The sequence below is a fragment of the Myiozetetes cayanensis genome, unplaced genomic scaffold (assembly GCF_022539395.1).
Source record: "Myiozetetes cayanensis isolate MyiCay16 unplaced genomic scaffold, myiCay2020 scf35, whole genome shotgun sequence".
Lineage (NCBI taxonomy): Eukaryota > Metazoa > Chordata > Aves > Passeriformes > Tyrannidae > Myiozetetes > Myiozetetes cayanensis.
Genome location: NW_026087577.1, coordinates 1,251,462 through 1,275,068, shown reverse-complemented (window position 1 = coordinate 1,275,068; position 23,607 = coordinate 1,251,462). Strand labels below are relative to the sequence as shown.

At 50.0% G+C, this 23,607-nt stretch overlaps 1 protein-coding gene across 1 annotated transcript; it reads right to left on the bottom strand.

Moving 5' to 3' along the window:
• Positions 1 to 689: 689 nt before the first annotated feature.
• Positions 690 to 21,980, bottom strand: SPOP (speckle type BTB/POZ protein). The gene is made up of 10 exons (XM_050327961.1): positions 21,805 to 21,980; positions 12,699 to 12,840; positions 11,999 to 12,120; positions 10,357 to 10,508; positions 10,093 to 10,220; positions 6,583 to 6,760; positions 5,674 to 5,729; positions 5,146 to 5,268; positions 2,651 to 2,793; positions 690 to 1,930 (listed from the first exon to the last, which is right to left on the bottom strand). The coding sequence occupies exons 2-10, from the start codon at positions 12,774 to 12,776 to the stop codon at positions 1,786 to 1,788; spliced, it is 1,125 nt and encodes a 374-aa protein (XP_050183918.1). The 5' UTR covers positions 12,777 to 12,840; positions 21,805 to 21,980; the 3' UTR covers positions 690 to 1,785.
• Between the last annotated feature and the right edge of the window lie 1,627 nt (positions 21,981 to 23,607).

The window sequence follows — 23,607 nt, the reverse complement described above, 5'->3', positions numbered from 1 at the left end:
AGGCAGCAGCTGCAATGGGAATTGGTGCAGGATGCAGAGGGAAGGGCCGTGTTTGGGCTGGGAGCCCACAGGAAGGGGCAGAACCCTCTGCTGAGCCACCATTTGACATCAGGAAGAGCAACTTGATTAAACACAAATGGAATTCTCCTTCCCACAGGGGCTGGGAGAGAAAGTGTGTTCCCAGCACGAGAATCAGGGACAGCAGATCCCTGCCCCAGTTCCTCAACAACACACACAGCTATTCCCGGGAATCCACGACGTGCCCAACCCGCCCAGTGTAAGGTGAGCTGGATTTCCTGGCACTGCTCCCATCTCTCCTCCCAGAAGATCTGGGGGCCAATGGTTGTCCCAGAAATCCTGCCCTGCACCTTAATGCCACCGCACAGATGGTGCTTGTCCTGCTGTCCCTTCTCACCTCCAGCCAGGAGCAGGGGAAGGGAAGGGCCACGCTCAGGGTCTCACTAAAAGCAAAGCTCTGCCATGGTTTTGGAATCACCTGCAATGAGAAACAACACACTGGTATTGCAGCATTCCCAACAAATCTCCTCTGGGCTCCAGGAACAGCTTGGCACCGTCAGCACATGGCAGCAGGACCGCAAAGGAGCCTTTGGAGAGATGGTTTGGAATCGGGAAGGCTGAAAAAGGAGACAGGAGGTGTGGGGGGAAAAAAGGCAACAGATACCACACAGTACAAAATAGTAATTATTTATATTTTCAAAAAGAAAAAAAAAGTTACCAGCTATTTTGAAACATCTTTTCCTGTAAGAAGTGACTAATAGAAAGGAACAGGACTGGCTCCTATACAGTCGGCAAGTCAGGTACAAACAATTGTTAAGAATCATTTTAGCAACTCAGGGACTTCAGACGCAGCATTCATCAACAACAAAATTTATCCTTTTTTTTTGTTGTTTTGTTGTCTTTTTTTTTTTTCTTAAAAAAAGAGGGAGGAGGGGGAGAAAAAAAGAGCAGGGAAAAATGCCAAAAAAACATTTCCCACGATATTTAAAACAGAAACCGTTTCTCTCCTCAGGTAAAGGGCTTTCCAGTCCTTTCAAAGCACAGCCTCTCACTGCCCCCTGCACTCCAACCTGACATTTTATAGAAAAGGGGGGGTTATCCTTTGTTTCTTTTTTTTTTTTTTGCAATAACATACAAGTGCTACTAACAGAGAAAACTGATCTTCTTGTTGCTGGATGGCAATAGGGAGTTGCACAAACGTCCAGTTTTTAGCTCAGCTGGAAGGACTTTTTAAACTTTTGATATAAATACTACTGGAGCTCCCATCAGGTAATTCATTTCCTTTTCCAAGACCTCGATAGAAATCCTTATTGTTGTTGGTGGCGGTTTTTTTTTCTCTCTCCAATGTTCTCCAAAGCCAAAATGTCCTCTTGCTCCAGGCACCCCACGGTTTGTTCTGTGCTGCCAGACGCAGAGACGTTGGTTTGCCCAGCGCCAACGCCGGGCTTGGCCCCACTGAGGCCGGGCCTAATCCCAACCCGGGGCTCAACTGCCTTCAGCCAGGTGGAAGGGAACACACAGACGACGCAGCGACAGGGATTCATAAGGTTGAACAGCCCCAGAGCCCCCACCCTCCCCCCTCTCCCAAAGTTACTTGGTGCTGTTTGAAAAAGTCTGGATGTCACGGAGCAGCCTCTTCCCCCCCAACAACAGAGTAAAAGCTCCACAGATTTCGCTGTCTACCTGGTGGTCAAGGTTTCAAGGCAGCACCGGCTGGTGCTGCTTCCAGGAAAAAAAAACACATGGGGTGAGGTGTGGGCAAGGGCTTTAGGATTGCTTCAGTCGCTTCCGGGGCGGCCCCAGGAAGGGACACTGTGCGGACGCCAAGGAGCGATAGGCCTCGGCCACCAGGTGGGGGTGGGACACCACCATGGACTTCCAGCCCGACGTCTCCATGACATCAGAGGCGTGGCTGGAACGGAGAAGAGAGAACAGGCCCGAGTTATCCGAGGGGATAAAACCTTAGCTCAGTATTCTTCCTGCTAACACTGTCTGTCACCTGAGGGTCTGTGTCCCGTTTAGGGGGTCGGTGCTGGCCTGTGAAGATGGTCTGGCTCTGCTGGCGCAGTTTTAGGCTGGGCAGTGCTTCAGCTTAAGGGTGAAAAGCCCAGCCAGGGTGCCAGGTGGGGAGAGCAGGAACACAGGGCTCACCCACACAGGCCCCTCAGCACTGACTGTTTCAAATCAGTGCAGAGAGCACTGATAAACAGGAATGAAAATGTCTCCACACAGGCAAGTAGTTGGCAGTCATTCACACCTACTTTGAATTTGGAGCTGTAACCAGACCCTCAGTGTAGAATTACTGAATGGTTTGGGTTGGAAGAGAATTTAAAGACCATCCAGTCCCACCCCTTGCCATGAGCAGGGACACCTTCCACTGGCCCAGGTTGCTCCAAACCTCGTCCAACCTGGCCTTGGACACTTTCAGGGATGGGGCAGCCACAGCTTCTCTGGGCAACCCATGTCAGGGCCTCCCCACCCTCAGAGGGAGGAATTTCTCCCCAGTATCCCATCTAACCCTGCCCTGTGGCAGTGGGAAGCCATTCCCCCTTGTCCTACCACTCCAGGATGATTCCAATATCAGGAACGACCTGATATTCAACTACCCTAGAAGTTCCACGCAGTAACTCACTAGTTGATGAAGTCCACAGCCTGGGTTTTGAGCTGGTCAGCGCTGTGCAGGTCAGCCAGGATGAGGATCTCAGCCGCGTTCTCCACGGACAGGTTACTGCACAGGGCGTCCTCACACATCACCTTGAGCCGCTCCAGAGCGTACTGCAACACAGCAGGGGCATGGTCACCACGGGGACACCTCACACCAGGGCATACTGCAACACAGCAGGGGCATGGCCACCACAGGGACATGGTCACACCAGGGTGTACTGCAACACACCAGGGGATGGTCAAAGGAAATGCTTTGTTCCCACTTTATTCCTGCTCAGTGGGGTTACCCAGGTTCAGTGGGAAGACCTGGGAATGCTTCACTGATGCCTGGGCAGCTTTCCCCCAGCTTCTTTGCCATTAATGACCTGCACATCAAGGTCAACCTTGCTCAAGAACATGCCAGGAGTCCCAGTGTTGTCTAACAAATGCCCCACTCTGCTCTGAGCAGCTCTTCTGTCAGGATGGGAACAGGGACACATGGCCAAGGGGTTCAAAAGCAACACAAGTGGTCTGGGGGAGACTTTAGAAAGGTCAGGGAAGTGTGAGCAAGAAATGAACCCCAAATCCCAAACTTCTGGAGTGTCCCAGCTGGGAACTGCGAGGCTGGAATACTTCTGGAAATCTTGGGGGGAGGGAATGAGCTGCTGATGGGGTTTGGGGCTCCCTGGATGAACAAACAGAGTATTTCTGATTAATTCTGCACAGGTGAGTCTTGCTCCTGCCATGACTTCAAACTGAGTAACACTGCTACAAATGAAATCATCCCTAAGGCTGCTAATTTGACCTGACAGGTAACTCCGAAGTATCCTTTGGTTTATCAGGCTTTTTGGGACAACCTGGAGATGACAGGATATACAAGATCTTCAGGGTGTGAGGCCAGATTTGGAGGAGACACAGGATTTTAGCCCAGGATGCTCTGCCTGGCACAGGACAAGCTCACTGGTGATGTTTGCCACCCCAGCAGCATCTGACATCACTGGTTTTATACTCTGACTGTGAGTTTCACCCCATTATGATGGTATTTAAATGGAGAATTTTAGATTATGGAAACATTTAGGCACATAAGACTCAGCGATCACAACGCTCTCAGCCGAGGCCCAGCTCAGAGCCAGGACAGTTTGCTCCCACCACGACAGCTGAGAGGGCAAATCAAATTCACTTTCTAATCTGGACCGAGAAATAAACAGTTTATTGGACCAGGCCATTAGTTTAGAGGATTGTCTGTCAGTGGCTTAAAATGCAGCCAAGTTCTCCTCCTGTAAATGGAATATTTTCCTCCATGCATGAATTTTTTAGCTCTATTTTTGGCTGCAAATAGCTCAGTTTCTAATTACACTGGTGGGCAAAATTTGCCGTTCTGGTCTCTCAGGTACCAATATTTCCCCTTCCCCCCTTTCTTAATTACACCTAAAAACCCACCCTTCTACCAGCACTTGCCCAAGTGCTGCCACAGCATCTCCTGGGCTGAGAAAACGAGCTTTGTTTTGGTTTTAGTCTAATTACATATCTTCCCCCAGAGACAGGAGGAGCTCAGAAGAAGCTGTTTCAGTCTCTTGGGTAAATATTAGATGTTTTATGTGCTTTCACAAAAGATTTTTTATTTCTGCTTTTAAAAGATACAGAGTGAGTTGAAAAGGGAAAAAAAAACAAAACAAAAACTACGTTATAAGCCAGGAAAGTTAAAATTAAAGCCACTCTGTCCTCAATGTACTGCTGCTTATTTCTTATTTACTCAAGAGTAAGTAAGAAAGGTGGTTGTGAGCTCTCAGTCAATACTCCTTAAATATTGAACAAACTATGTGGCAATGATTATGATCAGTCCAAGGATCTCCTGACATTAATACCCATCTTAATTGCTGCAAAGGGAAGCAGGCACAGCTGGTAAATCCACAGGGACTTTCAGCAGCTTCCAGTCACACCAGTTCCCTGGAAACCACACCAGGGTTCCTCTCAGTGCTCCCTTCCCTCTGGGATTGCCACTGGAAAAGGGAAATGCAGAGCATCACCTTCCCAATCCTGGCCATCCCTCACTTTGGAGCATCTCCTGGGGCTGGTACCAGGCAGAGCAGCCACTGCTTTGGAGCTCTGGGAATAACCACACTGAAAAATATCACTGGGATGATATTAGGGTGAAAAATATCACCCTAACCCTAACCTGGAAATTCTCTTCTCACCCCCAGCTTAGATGAGAGGAGGGAGCTGAAAAAACCCTTACAAATGAGCAGCGGGGACAGAAATTCCTGACTGTCGTTTTGTAAGACCTGGATTCACCCAGCTATGGGATGTTTTATGTGCCTGTTATGTTAGAGGGATCTTAGACAACATCCAGGTTTACCTGCCAGAAACAACCAACCCAAAGAACCTGCCCAGCCCCACAGGGGCTCCTGCAGGAAGCTCCAAGTGCATTGTGTAATGAAAAACACCATTCCCAGTTCTGTCAGCTCTCCAGAATTCCAACTTTACCTTGTCAGCGGCTGCCAGCAAGTCATCAGCCATTTTGTCAAGATTTGGTGCCTTCCCAGTATAAATAAAACACATCATTTCCTTAAAAACTTCCGGCTCCACATCATTGATTTCAACCCGATTCTGCAACAGGAAAATGCAGCTTATTAAGATCCTGCCAAGGCTTCCTTCTACTCCAAACTCCTTCAGTATTCAGAGGCAAACTATTCAGAATGAGCAGTGCAAAAAAAAAAGAAACATAAAAAGAAAAGATGTGGATGGAGTAAGAAAAATTCTGAGTTGTATTTCACCTTCTCTACTTCTCCCTGTCCCACCCCAGATTCTTTCCCAAGAGGAACAAAGGTACAATTGCCTCCTTGATCCCTTTCTTCCTCCCTTCAGGGCAGCTGAAGCAGAGAGGTGCATCTAATGTGAGAAAGACAGTTAAAAGGTGACCAAAATCACAAACACAAGGGAAGTTCTCTGAGCAGGAGTTGACTGCAGAGCCATTCTGGAGCTGGAGAGCTTCTCCTCCCCTCAGGATCTTACCTTTTTACTCTCTTCCATCTCGTGCTCAAACATGGCGCTGAAAACTGGGGAACGTGCTGCAAGGGGAAACAAAGCACAGTTGGAAAGGCTCCTCTGCTCTCCAGGAGGAGCTGAGTGCGGCTCAGCAACACCTCAGCAGCTGCCCTTGCCTGCTGGAAAACTCTGCTTGTGGAATGGGGCTGACAGAGCTTCCAGCTGGGGATGGGAGGATTTACGTCCTTCCAAGCAAGGCTGGAGGGTCCTGGGGTGGGCAGGTCTGTGTCTTGGCTTGGCAAGAAAGTGTTCCTTGGAAATGTGCTAAGTTCTCCTCGTAAATGCTTTAGAAATAGTGCACTAGAGCCACAAAAACCCCTCCTGCAGTCCTTGTCAAAGGAGGAGACAGGCAATTAAAAATGAAGTGGGTATTTCCCTCTACCTGGAACAGTTCACAAACCACTCCTGTACCACAGCTCTTTGATAAAGAAGCTGCAGGAACCTCTTTAAAGATGAAATAACTCTAAAAACCCCACTACCCATCAGGTTGTTGGCTCCTGTCCTGCTAAGAACTAGTTCCTGCTCCCACAGAGTCAAAAATCCATCTTGTTGCCTGTTTCCTGATTTCTGCATTTTATAGAACAGACCATGAACAGTGACAGGGCAGGGAGGGACAGGACAAGGGACAGGGGGTTCACACTGCCAGTGGGCAGGGTTAGAGAGGACTTGGGGAAGGAATTCTTGCCTAGGAGGGTGGGGAGGGGCTGGGATGGATTTCCCAGAGAAGCTGTGGCTGCCCCATCCCTGGAAGTGTCCAAGGCCAGGTTGGAGCAACCTGGGACAGTGGGAGGTGTCCCTGCCCACGGCAGGGCATGGCTGAGCTTTGAGTTCCCTTCCATCCCAACCCATTCCATGATTCCAGGGCCAAACACCCACCTGCCAGGATGGCTTTGTGCCCCTTGAACTCCTGGCCTGCCACGCAGAGGCAGCAATCCGTGAACCGTGAGTTCTCCCAGAGCCCCCCCAGCTCGTCGGCCAAGCGGCACTCGGGGACCTTCACCATGTTCATGGTGTTCTGGCCAGAGATGTTCACAGAGTCCTGCACCACACTCACCTGCAGGGGAGGGAAAGGCAGAAAAACTCTCAAAAACATACAGTGGAAAAGTCCTCTCCCCCAGGAAGGGTTTATTCCCAGGGGAACGCAGACAAACCCCAGCTCTCTTGAGCACAGTCACTGCAGGGTTAAAAACGTCCCTGTTTTCAAAGCACCTTCTCTCCTCTGTTCATAGATCCCTGCACCAGTGTCCATCCTAAATCCCACCAGCAGGCTTTCCTCTCAACCCCAAACCAACAACTGAACCATAACTTTGTCAGATGGTTTCCTAATAGAGCAGAACCTTATTTTCCTGCTTTTCCAGACACCACACCTGACCTAGTTTTTCCCTTCTATCAACACTGTGAAACCCTCCCCAATCAATAATGCAACAGACAACGGTCCAAATGAAAATGAAGTATACACAGAGTTTTTATAACCAAGCACAGAAGCCACAAGGGCAGTGTCTGACTCCTCAAATGTCTTCCTGCTTCTCCTTCTGTATCTCAGGAGTTCAATGTTCCCATCACGTCACAAAATACAATTAAAACCCCCCTAAACAGCAAGGTTTTAAAAATATAAAAATCCAGCTTTATGTCAAATAATTAGGAGGATTTGGGGAAGGCAGAAAGATTCCTAATCAGCTGCTCTAAGACAGGGTCAGGGTGGCTGATGAACCTCCTTCACAAAGGGCCCACTGAGCACCAAACCAATTGTCAGAGCTGCAGTAAACCAGGGTCTCTGCAGCAGAGTCCAATTAGAAAAGATCAGAGTGACTAATCCAGCCCTGCTGTAATAAAGAATAAAGCAAGGAGACTGACAGGGAAGATGCATGAGACTATTCCCTGGATTTGCTGGTGAGTCCAAGTTAAATTCCACTTCTATTAATAACCAGTGGCCAAAGGATAATGGACAGCAGAGGAAGCTCCACAGTGAGGAGAAGAAGTAAATCAAGAAGTGAGAGAGATGGCCTGTCAGAACACACCCCAATTCCTGAGAGAGCTCCAGGGGGTTCTGAGGGCACATTTTGTGTAAACCACACAAGACACAACCAAACAAGTACCAGATGCCAGAGGACACCACTGAGCAGCCGCAGCACACGTGGAGAAGCCAAAGTTCTCCATCATTCCCCTGAGAGCTGCATCATCCCCTCGTCCTGTGACAGCCACACCAGCAAAGTGGACTCCAGGATGGGTGAAAACTCATCAGATGCATTCAAAAGGAACTCTAGGATGCAAATCTCTTGTTGGAAGGCCAATACTGATCAGAGAGCAGCCAAAAACCTGTGTCTCAAATCCACAAATAAATCCTCTTCGTACATGAAATAAAGTCAGTTGTTCCATGGCTTTTTACTGGATTCCAGCCTCAGATGCTAAAATAGAGAAGGATTTGCTTAAGCTGTTTTCAGCATCTCAGCAAGGGAACCAACACTACCCAGCTCAGAAAAGAGCTACTGCCAGAACTTCAGGAACACCTCCCTCCTGGGAGACTGACTGCAGTGATATTTACCTCTGATGCTGGAATGTAATTTGAACAGCAAAAAGCAATGCAGTTGGGATATGAACAACCAAGCCCACCTGCAAAACAAGGGTTTGAAAAATCCCCAAACTGACAAGAAAATGAGGTCAGGTTTGAAGTGTTTGACAAGGACCATCATTCTCTTGCCTAACGGCATTTCCAGGGAGAATTATCCATGTTCAGCACTGGCCATGAGCAGAGAGCAAAGGGCTTCTTCCTTTCAGCATCAGTGAAGAACCTCATGGTGTGCAGGAATCACAAATATCTGCACCTGAAAACCACCTCCACGTCCAGTGTTCCCCCAACTCCTTTGGGAGCTCCTGCATCCAGAACTGGAACAGATGGGAGCAGCATCACTTGGCACCTGTGGCCAGCAGGGAAGCATCAGGAGAGAGCATGGTTGGAATGCTAAGAGAGTTATAAACTCAGGGAGAAAAGGGAAAAAGAGGGGAAAAAAACCACCAAAGCAAAGTGCTGGAAGTTCTCACCAAGCCGTTTCCAGACAGCAAAACCTTCTGGTATCACCAACCTTCAGATTTCTGACAGAACACAAATCTCAAGGCCAGGTGGAGCCAACAGCAAAGTTTCTCTTCCTCCAGAACAATCACACCCAATGAACTTCTGAAAATCAAAACCACTGAAGCTTCTGAAAGGAATAACTCAGTCAAGGGTGGAGTGACTTGAGTCAGGATGAGCTGCCGAGACTACTGTGGGTCTCGGGTTTATCTACATCGTGTCTCACAGATTCCCTTCCCAGATGTTAATTTTTGGGCTTCGCTCAACAAGTGTAAGTTTGTTTGGCTCTTTTACCACGAAGGAAAGAGGAACTGCCAGACCTACAGAGGTGTCATCCAAGGCTCTGTCCTCCTCTCCCCCTTATTGCTCCAAGTGTTCAGGAAGGGCTCCCTCCCTCCCTAATAATTCACGTTACTGATTAAAATACACATCCCTTAGGTGTTTGTTCATTTAAACATGTGCAGCCTTATAACAGCCAAGCAAAACTGAAAAAAAAAACCAAACCCAAATCCTTGTGGAACAACTTAAATTGAAGCTTTCCTTTCATTCCTGAACAAAAGGAAAGATTCCCATAAAAAAAAAGCAGTACTGGAGATCCAAAGGGAGAACAACTTGTTCCACCTGTCTTCTGGCAAAAATCACAGCTCCAGGAGGGATTTTGCAGTTAAAAAGACAATGGAAGTAAGACAGAAGGAGCTCTGAAGACATTAAATCAGAGTTTAAATTTGCTCTTTAAGGTCCCTAAACTTAAATATACGGTTTTAGAAATAACTGGCCCGAAATAAGTACCAGTGAAATAATAACGTTGTAAGTAGTTGTAGAAAAGTACAAACACAATGAAGGGAAAATTGTGATTACTGTAAAATTCCTTTTCCTTGCATTTTTCCTTTTGTTGGCTGCATGGACACATTTAAGAAAATACAGAAAACTCTTTTTTATTCAGCAGGCAAGTGACAAACAGGCCAGTCCCCACTACAGAGCTAGTGGTGCTTATTATCCCAAGCTTCAAATTAAGGAGCACGAACAGACGGATGATAACACCAAAACAGGAGAGAAAAGATGATCAAACTTGCTTGATTCCTATCATCATCCCAGGTAAAAATCAAACACAAAGTAGCTAGAAAAGAAATGGAAGTGAAGTGGGATGAATCAGAGAGAGGAGAAAGCCACCAGCCACACACACAGAGATAAAATTGGAGTGTCACGCAAACACCCAGCGTTTCTCTGACACCTCCGACTCCTTAAAAGCGAGGATGAACACCGAGGTCACGCCTGCCCCCCACTAATGGAAGCTGTGCTTTCAGTAGGGGCTGCCTTACCTCACAGAAGAGAGTGAGTTTGTCATCTGGAAGGAGTCCATTGGCTTCATCCAGAAGGAAGTCTCTCCGAATGAATTTCTTGAAGCCCCAGTCCTTGCCCTGCACGAACCGATAGGCTCGCTGGCTCTCTGCAAGACAGGCCCAGCGTCACAGCCAGCCCAGGCTCTGAGCAGCCCCCAGGCTGCAGCACTGACCCCCAGGCCCTGAGCAGCCCCCAGGCTGCAGCACTGACCCCCAGCAGCCCCAGAGAGGCCCCTCACGCACCCATCGCTTTGGTCTCCTCTCCCTTCGCGTTGAGGATGGAGAACTTGAACTTGGCTCGCACTTCGCTTTTGGGGCAGCTCACCAGCAGCAGGTACAGGGACAGGTAATCCTTGCTCTCCTCATCCAGGCCTTTGGGGTTCACTCGCAAACACCTGCAAGGACACGGCAGCCACAGCGTTTGGCAGCTCCTCTGTGGCTCTGCAGTGCTGAACCGGCACTATAAACCGGGCAGCAAACAACTGTGTGTAACACCAACCTCCAGGAAATGGATGGGCAAACAAAGGGAGCTGTGTTAAAGCTCTGTGTCCATATGGATAAAAACATACAGGCAGGAATATGGGCACCCCAAAAAAACACAAGGAAAGGAGCAGGGAGAATGGCTGGGATTACTGAAAAGCAACCCCCAAAAAAACCCATAATGAAAAGAGGAGGGAGAATGGCTGGAATTACTGAAAAGCACCCTGGATGTGACCTTTCCTAAAAGGAAAGTGAAAGAAATAGTAGAATAGGAGGCCAGGGATTCAAGGAAGTGCAACAAATGCAGAGAAATGGCAGATAAAATCCCACAGGAAGCAACTGAAAGGGAAAAGGGGTTTCTGGAAGGCTGTTTTTTACAAAAAACATGACACCAGGGCAAAAGGGAAACTACTCCTGTGTGAAGAAAAGTAATAAGTGCAGGAAGAGGCCACTCAAAAGCACTTCCATGACCTGAACTTGGCAGAGAATCTACCAAAGCACAAACTAGGCTGGCTGCTGGAACAGCTCCCACACACAGGGACCAAAGAGCCGGCACATCCAGATGTTCCAGGGAGAGCTGAGCAGCAAAGGGTGTGAAGGCAAGGATTTAACAAGGAGCAGGCCAAGGAAAGCACAGCTCTGCCACCCAAAGGAAGGGAGCACACACTGTACCCCAGACACACACGGCAGATGCTTTGCTGCCTGGCTGGCCCCAGCCTACACTAGGGAAGTTTAAAGAAAAATTTTAAGACACTTCCTAACAGCCACAAGGGATAAAATCTGGTGTTCATGGATCTGCTGGGGCCAACAGACACAGCACACACACGTTCTGAGCAAAGTCCACTCCGGGTTACTGGAAATGACTGGAGAACTCAGGGAAAAAAAGAGAGGTTTTAAAGGAAAGGAAAAGGTCCCAAACTATGTCATCTTGAAGAAGAAGCAACTCCTGGGCAGGAGGAGTTACACAACATTGTTACTTGCCTTGTCTCCACGTTTTCTGCACATTCGCAAAAGAGCTGCCATAAGGAGAAAGGTAATTCACAGCAACAATGTTGAACTGCGGGATTTCGAGTGCAGGGAAAAGTAACTATTTTTTTTTTTTTGGAGTGCAGGGAAAAGTAACTTTTTAACAAAATGGAGTATTAGGGGCTGGAAGTGGCAGGAGGAGGCGGAGTTGGAATACACTGGCTGGGCACCCTTCCTGCCCCACATGGACTCGTGCAGATAAATGTTTTTAAGACAGATGTTGTTTTGTGTGAAGCACCAGGGCTTCCTCTCTGCACACGTTGTACAGCCAGGGCAGCAGGAACCCACGTGCAGTACCAGGAGGGGTTTATGCATCTCCTCCGTCACACGAGCCCAAGTTCCATGCAGGAGTTGTCCAGCCAGGGGCTCTGTGTCTCACCATTTGAGCTTATCGTTGGCTCCAGATGAGAAGGTCGAGCTCTTGATGACCTCCCCCATCTCCTCCCGGCAGAAGCTGAAGTTGTTGATGGTCCACATGTAGGAGAACTTCACCACCTTGATCTTAATAGAGAGAGCAAGAGGAGGTTTAGGGTCATTCTCATCCACTCCCCCATCCTAAAGGCAGAAGCTGCACGTCTGACTGAGTAACCTGGATGAGGAACAACCCCCAGGCACAGGAGACACCAGGAACAGCTGGCACAGGGCACTGGGAATGGCGGGCACAGGAGACACTGGGAATGGCGGGCACAGGAGACACTGGGAATGGCGGGCACAGGAGACACTGGGAATGGCGGGCACAGGAGACACTGGGCTGCTCCAACTGCCTCCTCCACAGTTCTGCCACCAGGCACGGGGAACATTTGGCTGCTGTCACGGTAGCAACTGCTGTGGGTAACACATCCCTTCCCACAGGCTCCAATCCCTTACGTCAGAACACCTGGGCACAGGTGTGCACTCCCCTGGGTGTAGCCCCAGCTCTCTGTGCAGGTGTGTACAGGTGTGCACAGGTGAGCACTCACCTGGGTGTAGCCCCAGCTCTCTGTACAGGTGTGCACAGGTGTGCACAGGTGTGCACTCACCTGGGTGTAGCCCCAGCTCTGTGTACAGGTGTGCACAGGTGTGCACAGGTGAGCACTCACCTGGGTGTAGCACCAGCTCTCTGCCACAGGCCCACTCGACATCTCTGCCGGAGGAGGCGGACTCGGCACCCTTGACATCGCCAGTTTGAAGACTGAACAGTATCCACAACCCAGCAGAAGAAACTGAGACTTGATCCTCACCCTGGGGGTCCACAAAAAGGGGAAAACACCCATCAAAACTAAGAACAAATGAAAAACCAGTTCCAGGAGCGCTGTTAAATCTTGTGTGAGCTGAGCTAAAGCCACCACGTGCTCCCTCCCCTCTGAGGGCCCTCAGAACATGGAGTCCCACTCAACATTTTCCAGTGTTCCCACGTGTCTGCTGAGGAGGGGATGCACCAGCTCCACTCACTCAGTGTGCAGCTCCTTACAGGAATAAGAACCAAGACTCAGCCAGGAGACTCCCCACTGAACTCAGGATTTACTACTTCCCTGAGGCCACCATTTCAACTCACTCCTTATTTTCATTTTAAGAGTGTAAGAGATCAGACAAATGAATTCTTAACATGAAAAAAGCTGCAGGTGCAACCCAAAACCAAGCCCTCAGAGTTCAGAGTGACTCCAGAAACATCAAATCAGAGCCATTCCCTATGGCTTAAACCTCCTCTGCTGCCTCACTAATATTAGGGAAGGTGCTGGTGATCACTTCTCTACTCCAAACTGAACTCCTTTGAGAGGGAATCCTCACGTTTCATATCCCAGTGAGGTCCCCAGTTTGTGAGTCCCAGCCCCAGTGCCACCTGCAGAGAACACCCAGGGTGAAAACACTGCAGAGAACAGACACCAGGTCACCTGAAGGGGGTTTGGAAACAGAACAGATTGAGTGAGTTGTGAGTGGCGATCCCTCCGGCAGATGCACAAACCAGCACAAAGCTGAGCCTGGAAAGCCTGGAGTCCTCACTCTGGCAGAGACAAAAGCCTCCCGTGCCTCAGTCCAGCCTCCTGCTCCATGCTGTCTGCTTTACAGGGGTAATCCCAGCCCTGCCAGGGGCCAAGGCCAGGCTGGACAGAGCTTGCAGCAAGCTGGGATAGTGGGAGGTGTCCCTGCCCAGGGCAGGGGTGGAAGAGATGGTCCTTAAGATCCTGCCAACCCCAACCATTCCAAGAACCCACATGCACGCAATTCCCCCCAGTACTTATCAGAAATAAGTATTTAACCCTGCAGTGGTGCACATTTAACTCCAGGGGAATTTATTTCCTACAGCAAAGCTCAGGGACAACCAACCATCAGGACTGCAGACAACTGGCACTGATGTGAGAGTGCTCCCACATGAAACCACTTCACAGACCTCTTGCTTTTGCAGTTTGAAAGGAGAAAACTGTTTCAAAATGCTGGTTTTTAAATGGGGATTTAAAAAACGTGGCTTTTAAAAACGCAGATTTTAAAAGTGTGGATTTTAAAAATGTGGGGTTTAAAAATGTTGAGTTAATTTTAAAGCCAGCATTTTAAAAGGTAAGGGACATCAAAATGCACTCCAGGTTACTTGCTGCAGACTTTATTACATTCATCTTAAAATAACCACAGTTCCTCCAAAGAAATTCAAATGTGCAACTCTGTGTCATTCAAATCCAGCCAAATTTAGCGAACTGCTTTGAAACAGGAGGTGATTGCTGATTGTTCCGCCTCAAGGACACCGTCCCTTCCCTGCTCCAGTCACCCCTGGGGACAGATTCAATCTGAACTCCAGGACAGGCAGCAGAGCCACTTTTTCCTCCTCTCCATGGAGGAGTTTTGTGCCCTTTCCAGTCCCTGGGCAGGACAGCCCCGAGGTTCTTCCTTCCCCTCGGGGCTCCCCCTCCACCCCACCCAGGCTCTTCCATTGTTCCCAGCTATTTTTAATGGACAATAATGTGGGGCTGCGTTTTGAACTGCAAGGAATAAATAAATAAATAAATAAATAAACCCCACAAAGAGCGAAATGGGAAATTAAGATTTTGCTGCTGGTGTTGTTAAAATTGCAGCTGGTGATTTTAGATTTTAAATAACACCTTAACTTGCAACACAGAGGGATTCTGATCTCTTTAAATCCTTCTGCAGAGGGAGAAATAATGCAACTTTTATTTAGGAAGCATTAGAGAGACGAAGGGAAAAAAAACAAAGATAACTTAAAGTAACTTAAATTCTCTGGAACACCACCACTCTGGTCCTTCCATCTCCACACACACCCAGCAAAAACAAAGGTGTGAATTAAACCTTCAGCCACAACAACCTACTTGTCTTCTTCCTCTCAGGGATTCTGGGCTCTGCCCATCCCTGAGAGATTCCCTAAAACTCCAGGTTTCCACAGAAGGTATTTATCATCAGTAAATACTTTTCTAAAGGAAGAAAAACTCCAGGTAAACTGGAAGCAATTCCACTGGCAGGGAAACTGTGGCCGTTCAGTCTCACCGGATTATTTCGTACCTCTGAGTAAGTGCCACTTTTATATCCCATATCCTTCCCTCCCAGACGGCCTGGACAGGCACTGGTAACAGAAATCCTGGCAAGGTGCTGATGGAGTTGCTGAATGGCAGCACATCACCCCACTCTGGCTCCAAAATGGCCCAAAGGTTCCCCATTTTAACCATTTTTCTATCATCTGGCAAACACTTCCAGGCTGGTTTGTCAAAGGTTTCCACAGGTGCTTTATGAGGCCATTAAACACAGCCAGAAAGAGCTGTTCAGCCCCAAGTGAGGCAATCAAACACCTGTCATGGAGTGACATCACGGGGTAAACAGGGAATATCCACCGCTGCCTTGTGCCAGGATTCCCTGGGAGGAAGAACGAGCTGCTGGCCTTGTTTGGGAACAGGGAATACACAGCAAAACCCCACAATCTGTCCTTAAACACTGCCTGAGCCGCTCCACCTTCAAATGCTGAATCACTGCTCTGGCAGGGCCCGAGACTCCCTGTGTTTTAGAAGGAACCAAGCTCGGGTGAAGGGTTTGTTCGCTCCTGAACGCTCAGTATCCCCCCAGCTCTCACCCCCTCCCCAGCTGTGCTGACCTGGGAGGGAACCGGGAAGCGCTGCAGGCACAGGCTTTAGGAACACGGCTGGGAAATAATTCGGAGATCACGATTCTTTCTGGCCAGGAGAAGCGGGGCAGAAATACCAACGCACAGGAGACAAAATACCAAAGAATGTCTTGTGGCTCCCCGCGAGCCCAGAAACAGCCCTGGATACAAACAACAAACGCTTCTGCCGACACAGTTGAGCTTACAGATACAGAGGAGTCATTGGCACCCCATCACAACCACTTCCAGAGGCGGACATTTTATCCAAGGACCAGAGCAGCCCTTCTGGAAGCACGGGAAATGTTCCCTTGTCACCTCATCCTCCCAATTATCTCCTGACTTTACAGCTCAAAACTTCACCCGCTGTTGGAATCAACAGTAAAACCACCCTGGGAGAGCAGAGACTTGACCTGAGAGAGGTGGGGAATATCAACTCAACAAATAATCCTGAAGGAGACCTCAAAATTACCTCAAAAGGACCTAAACATTGATTTTGCTAAACAGCCTCATTTTCTACTTCTCAAGGCAAACCAACCCCCTTGTAAGAAACCAGCAGTTCCCGGTAGAAATTTCCAAGTATATTGATGTTTCAGGGAGTTTTACTCAGCAAATACAACTTGCAGAAATCTGTAAAGGAAGTATATTTTTAATTAAGTGTTTCAAAAACGGAGTGGTTGCTCCTTGGACCGGCAACGCATCAAAGACTCTCCAAGAAGAGCATGGAGAGAGGAGCAGTACAAAGATAATTGGAGCAATAAAACAAGGGGATGCAATGTGGAAGCACAGGAAAAGACCATTATCTTCCTGAATTCTTCAAAGCCTTGGAAAGGGCAATGGAAGGTGGGAATTTATGAAGAAAAAGGGGGAAAAAGGGCAAGCTAACTGAGAGAGGGCAAAGTGGCGCTGGTAAAGCAGTGGATGAATCAAGTAAGGTTTTAGATTTAATGTACACACTAAATAGGGCAGCAACCACTCTCTTCCTGCCTGGAATTCCATGGAGATGGAGCATTCCCAGTCCTAGGAATCCACCCATGCTCTGGGTGAAATGCAGGTGAAAGTCACTCCCAGGGAGCTCAGAGATTGCACAGAGCTGCCTAATTATTAACAGGGTGGTGCAGAACGGGCTGCAGAGAGGGAGCAAACAACCTGTTCCCATAAAACCAGGCCCCAGGTCAGGCAGGAACACTGGGGAGAGGGGAAGTGACCAAAGGAAAAGCCAAATCTTGAGGGGAAACCTGGATTACAAAAGTGAAAGGCTGGAAACAAAGGAATGGGAACAAGAAGTCAACCACCCCCTGGGGGAAAAAAAGGAGTGACATGAATGGGATTCAACGTCCCTGAATTAGATAATCTACAGCAGAAAAGTGGGTGTGAATGATGCCTGAGTATCTCCCAAACCAGGAGTGTGCACATCCCACCTTCCTTGCTTTTAAATCTCCCACAAAGCTCTTCCTTAACCTGTGGAACAGCACAGCAAGTGCTGAGCTGGAAAGGCCATCCCGAGTTTCATTCCCAGTCTCCAGTATTTTGGACGTTCTGCTCCTGCCACTGTTTGAATGCCCTTTAATCACATCCAAGCCCACCCAGAAACCCCCAAAGTTTATTAGAATCCCACCCACACCAGTAAACACCCCAAATAATCGAATGCTTCAGAGCAAACAAAAGTTGGTTTTTATTTGGGAGTTGCTTTGAGCCACCACTCCTGATTTCACCATATGTTTCCCTCTTCCTTAACTCTTCCTCCTTCCATTTAATCCTCTTGAGATGCTTAAAGCTTAAACCTTCAAAACTGTTTCTCTAATCTTTCCTCATCATTTTTTAATGCAGATCATCACCATGTTAAAAAGAAATAAATCTCTTACTCCTTTTTTTTTCCCCTTCCCAAATTCTCCACCTCTTTTCCCTCCTGGCAATCCACTGCTGTTCATTTTGCTCCTCTCCCAAGGTAAAATGTTATTTAAACTCACCAGTTCAGGCCTTAGAGAAACTCTCAGCCTGGCAGAGAGATCTCGTTTGGGGAAAGACAGGTTTGTTATTGCCCAGGAAACTCTTTTTATTTGAGATTCTCCCTGCCAGGCAAAATCATGAACAGGCTTTTACAGCCTCACTTTCTGCTTCTCGGAGGGTAAATGTTCCCTGCACTTGCCAGTGGAGCCATTTTTTAAACACTAAAACAGTTGTACTTTTACAGTCAGGTTTCAAATGGGACTTCTCGGGGATTTCAGGGTGGTAGACCCCCAAAATATGACCTTTAGCCTGGATTTGGTGCTGGCAGACCCCCAAACTCGAGGTCCCTCATGCTCTGGGGTGTCAGAACCCCCAAACATGAGGCTCCTCATGGACTTGGTCCTGGCAGACACCCCAAAATGACCTTTACCACGGATTTGATGCTGGTAGATCCCCAAATATGAGGTTCCTCATGGACTTGAGGGTGGTGGACTCCCAAAATGGCATTTTATCACTGTTTGGGGTGTTGGAGGAGCCCCAAAAAAGAGGTTTCTTGTGGTCAGGAGTCTTGGTCCCCCCTCAAAGCCAGGAAAACTCCTCTTTCCCAGCAAACTCCTCTCCTGGGAGAGCTCCCTGGCAGCAGCATTTCCCTCCCCTCTGTAGATTGTTCAGCTCCTGTCAGGGAAACACCCCCCACCTCTGCAGTCCCAGCAGATTCCCAGGGAGCTGGAAACAACAGGAAGAAAATGCCCACGAAGTTGATGTCTACTGGATGCCACCCCTGGAATGCCCTCTGAGCCTTTCTTTCCATGGACTTTGCAGCCACACAAACACCTGGGAGCCCTCATGGAACATCTCCCTGTTAATATTTCTCCCACTTCCTCAAACGAGCTCGAGCTGAAACGCAGGTGTTTTCATTATTGTTTTCATTATTATTATTATTATGGAAATTCAGCTTGAAAATTATCAATTTAGAGATTAAGAAGTGCAGCCAAAAGTAGACATCAAACTACTGGATTCTTTCCCTCCTTGCAGCTGCAGCAGCTCCAAAATGGTTGGGAAAACTGTTATAATTTAAAGACCACGTGATTGTCAAATAGATCCACTCTTAGAACCAGCACAGGTTGCTTCCTTCCAACAGAAAAGTCACCGAATAAGCTCTTATTTCTGAATAAACAGGAGTTACAAGCACTCAGAGCCTCCTGTTTGCAGCCCATCCTACCAGGGCCTAAGAAGCACCATCACTGCCTGTGATTCACAGCCTGAGTGTTACCTCAGACCTGGGTTAAAATGCACAATATAAATCCTGTGTTTCTGGTTAAAACCTGTTGGGTAAATCTGTAGCCCAGAAAAGCTGAGCTGAGACCTCAATATCAACATTTTAGTGCTATTCTCTCTCATTCAGTGCATCTGAAAGTCACCAGGATCCTACTGGCTCCTACATCCCTGGCCAAACCAGCGTCTTCCAGGTCAGAACTGGGGGTTGGAACATTTAATCCCTCCCCTGATCCCAACTCTATAAACCCTACTGATGGAGTGGACACCTCACAGGACACAACATTCTGCCTGCAGCCAGGACTCCCTCACGGCACAAACAGGAATTCCCAAGTATTTCCCAGGCATTTGCTACAGCTCAGTGTCTTTTCAGCCCTAAAAACGGGGAGGGAAAAAAATCCCAGCCAAACCCAAACTCTCCCAGTTCCATTTCACCTGTGTTCTGTATTTTCTTGAATCCTCAGAATCACTCACTGAATATCCCAATCCACCAGGATCAGCCAGTCCAGCTCCTGGTCCTGCTCAGGGCACCCCAAAATCCCCCCCTGTCCCTCAGAGCATTGTCCAAACCCTCCTGGAGCTCTGGCAGCCTTGGGGCCGTGACCAAACCCTGGGGAGCCTGTTCAGTGCCCACCACCCTCTAGGGGAAGAACCTCTCCCAAAATCCAGCCTAAGCCTCCCCTGGCACAGCTCCAGCCGTTCCCTGGGTCCTGTCCCTGCTCACAGGGCCTCCTGTTCAACTCCTTCCTTCAGAAACAACCACTAAAGGGATGCTTGACAACATCAAAACAAGAACAGACCTTCTAATACATTCACAGATCCAGTTTCCGAGCACCCACAGCAGCTCTGCCTCCTCAAGGTACAAACACTTCAATCCCACCACAGTTTCCTGCACCAGCAGGTGTTTCCAGACTTGGGCACACGTTTTATTTAAGGTCTCTCAAGCACAAAGCACGAGGCAGTTCCCAGCAGCAGCTCATTGACAGAGGCTCAAGAAGCAACACTCAACAAAAGGGCTTTGGGCTGCTTTATTTCTGGGTTTGTTTTGCTTTTTTAAAGCACGTTTTTGTCGTGTTTCCTCCCTGTACCAAGCAGAAAACACCAGCAGTTGGAGGCTGGGGGAGAAGATCTTACATAATCCTCACCCCGTGCAGAACACCGAGCCGAGGCTGGGAGGGAGAGGAGGAATCTGACACAATTCCAGGGCTATTTCCAAGTGTGGCACTCCAAACTCCAGCAGTAACACAGCGAGAGCTGCTGCTCAGACAAGAAATGGGGGTCTTGCCCAGCTTTGGGCCTGATTTTGCAGAAACAACGTCTGGGAAGGGGATGGAGCCGATGATTCCAGGTTTCCAGGTCCCCAGGGGGGGAAATGCTGAGCACAGGAGGTGCCAGGAGTAAAGCTGGTAAGTGCCTCTGGTTGTAGGCTGGCTTGGGATCCCAGAGAAATCACCCTGGGAAACAACCCCTCGGTCTGCCCCTAACGCTGGGTCCGTGCAGAGGCTCAGCTGCACTCCCAGATTAACCCTGAACCTCTCCCCCCTCTGAGAGGAATTAATTGTTTTCAAGATTTATCAGCTCGAATCTAATCTGATCTATTGGCAGAACCGGTGCCTCCTCCACGTCAAAATATCAGCCAATTAATACCAATTACACCAGAAATAAAGTGAGGTTTTAGGCACTGCTCTGTGCACTCAGTGCTGGTCTCGCCCTGTGTCACACCAACCCCTCTTCCCTGCCCTGGATTTACACCCAAATCCCGGAGGTTTGGGGGAGAAAACAGTTTTATAACAGCAGTAACTCCAGTCCAGTAAGCCAGGCTGTCAGATTGGAGAGCAGTGTGCACCTGACAGGCACAGTTTTGTATTACTGTCCTCTGCTGATGCAGGGACAGGATGACACCCTCAATGCACTTCTGTCTTGCCTTGATCTCAATCCCACCCGAAAAGTACCAAAAAGAAGGGAGAAAAAAACCCCTATTTTTTCCCTCAGGTCACAACAAAACAAGTGACATAACTAAACCAAATAATTCTGGGCAGCTGCTTCAAAAATGTCACCCAAAAAGAAGCCAGTTGTACGTTTTACTTAACTAATTGTGGGGAGTGGGTTTATAAGCAAAGAGTTCTATCTTATAAAGCATAAATAAGTTTAATTCTACAGACTTTTACAGGGTTTCACAACGAGCCACCCCAGAAAAACCACTCAGAACTCCAAAGGCAGAGGAAAAACAAGAGGAAATGCCAGAAAAGTATTTTCTTTGCCCTTACTGCCAGGACGAACACAAACACATTTAGCAGCACCGAGTTCCAGAATATTGACAACAAGTACCACCACGTTCGATTATTTTTCTCCCCCTCCAAAAACTCCTGTCAGAACAAGCCAATCCCATTCCCGGGCAGCCTGGAAAACACTCCCGGAGCGCTATTTTACCTTTATAACACCATTAATGCCCACAGTGCCCGCAGGAAGCAGGGGCTCTGTGCCCCCCGACCCTCCCGGTGCCACATTCCGCCGAGAAAGCGAATTATTTGCCTTTCCCCACCGCAGGATGATGCACCATTTCCTTCCAAACACCACCACGGGCCCGAGACCCGGCTGGGAAGCACCAGCCCCCCATTTCTCCCCCCCAGTTCCCCCAGGATTTGGGAATGTGCCCCCACAGCCCCCAGCGAGGCCACAACCTGTCACCCCTCACCCGGCGACGCTGCCCCGCTTCCTTCCCCCCACCGGGGTCCCCCTACCGCCCACTCCCAGCCGCCCCCTGCCCCTCTCCCCCAGCGCGGGGGTCTCCAGGAATCCCCTCTCCGTGTTTTCCCCAACTTTTCCCTGCCGCCCCCTTCCCTCAGGCCCTGCGTCCCCCCTCACAACTCCTTCCCCTCCGCTCTCACCTCCCGGCCCTGGGAAGGCCCCGCCGCCGCTGCGGCGCTGCTGGAGGCCGGCGGTGCCCGGGGGCGGTGCGGGGGCAGCGGCGGAGCGAGGGGACGGCCCTTGGAGCCCGCAGCCCCCTCAGGAGAGCAGCGGCGGCAGCGGATCACTATTTGGCAGCATGTCCTCCGGGCCGGCCCCGCCGAGCGCGCCGCGGGATCACTATTGCGCAGCTGCCCGCAGCAGCTCAGCGCGCATGCGTGGGGAGGGCCGAGGCGGCGGGGAGGGCGGCCCGGCGCTCCCCCCACGGCCGCGCACGCGCAGAGCGCCACTGACGCCAAAGGCCACGCCCACCGCCTTGTATGGACGAGCGGCTCGGTCGCGCGAGACGTTTCCCTCCCCACGCATGCGCGGCCCTCCTGCGGCGCCCTGGGATCACTTTGTGGCAGGCACCGCTCCTGCCGTGCCATCTGAATAGATCACTTTGTGGCAGACACCATTCCTGCCGTGCCATCTGAATGGATCAGTTTGTGGCAGGCACCGCTCCTGCCGTGCCATCTCCATGGATCAGTTTGTGGCAGACACCGCTCCTGCCGTGCCTCCTCCATGGATCACTTTGTGGCAGACACCGCTCCTGCCGTGCCATCCTCCATGGATCACTTTGTGGCAGACACCGCTCCTGCCGTGCCTCCTCCATGGATCACTTTGTGGCAGGCACCGCTCCTGCCGTGCCATCTGCATGGATCACTTTGTGGCAGACACCGCTCCTGCCGTGCCATCTCCATGGATCAGTTTGTGGCAGGCACCGCTCCTGCCGTGCCTCCTCCAGGGGATCACTGGTGGCGGGCCCGGCACCTCCTCCGCTTCCTTTCATGGCTCGCTTTGTGGCAGGTGCCTTGCGGCCCGGCCCCCCTGGTGGCTCCCTCCATGGCAGGCCCCGCTGTGCTCCCCGCCGTCCCCCCGAGTGTGGCGGCTCCCGATTTGGCCCGCGCCGCTGCTGTCGCGGAGCCATTTCCCAGCCGGCGGAGCACGGGGGGCAGCGCGGGCGCCTCTGTCCCTCCCCACATGGCTCCCACAGAGGCCCCGCAGGGCAGAGCGGAGGGGCACGGCGGCACCGCCTTCCCCCGGCCCTGGGGAGGCTTCCAGCGCAAAGGGGATGGCGGGAGCCGCCTCCCGTGCCCTCACAGCTCTGAGGGAACGGCGTGTGCCATCTCCCTCTCCTCATGGCTCTGTGAGGCGGTGTCTGTCTGAGGGAATGGCGTGTGCCATCTCCCCTTCCCTCATGGCTCCACGAAGGACTGGCTGCCTCAGGGAATGGCGGGAGCCATCATCCCTTCCCTCACAGTTCCATGAAGGGATGTCTCCTAAAGGCAATGGCAGGAGCCATCGCCCCTTCCTTCATGGCTCCATGAAGGACTGGCTGCCTCAGGGAACACCATCTCCCCTTCCCTCCTGTTCCAGTGAAGGACTCCCAGCCTGAGGGAACACCATCTCCCCTTCCCTCCTGTTCCAGTGAAGGACTCCCAGCCTGAGGGAACGCTGCACTCTTAAGCACAGTACTTATTTTAACTTTTTGAGAGAAGGGTTATACAGCAAACACGCTCTGTCTGCCAAGGTGAGGAGAGACCTCAGAGCCCTTTCAGCAGCTGCGGGAGGGTTTGATGAGGAAATGGGGCCAAGCACGTGGCAGGAGGGTGAGAAACAAAAGTTAAACCCAGGAAGATTTAAATTCCAGATGAGAAATTTGTACGTCACCACCATAGATGAGAGAGGTTGCCCAGAGAGGCTTTGCAGTCTCTGCTGGAGCTTTTCAAGGTCTGGTTAAA

Bases quoted from the DNA above. Each gene is read 5' to 3' on its own strand.
- SPOP (XM_050327961.1), bottom strand. From the start codon at position 12,776: ATGTCAAGGGTGCCGAGTCCGCCTCCTCCGGCAGAGATGTCGAGTGGG. The intron at 10,221-10,356 runs GTGCGTGAGGGG...CCTGTCTTGCAG, and splicing joins AGAGGAGACCAAAGCGATGG to AGAGCCAGCGAGCCTATCGG. The intron at 5,269-5,673 runs GTAAGATCCTGA...TTCCTGTTGCAG, and splicing joins AGATGGAAGAGAGTAAAAAG to AATCGGGTTGAAATCAATGA.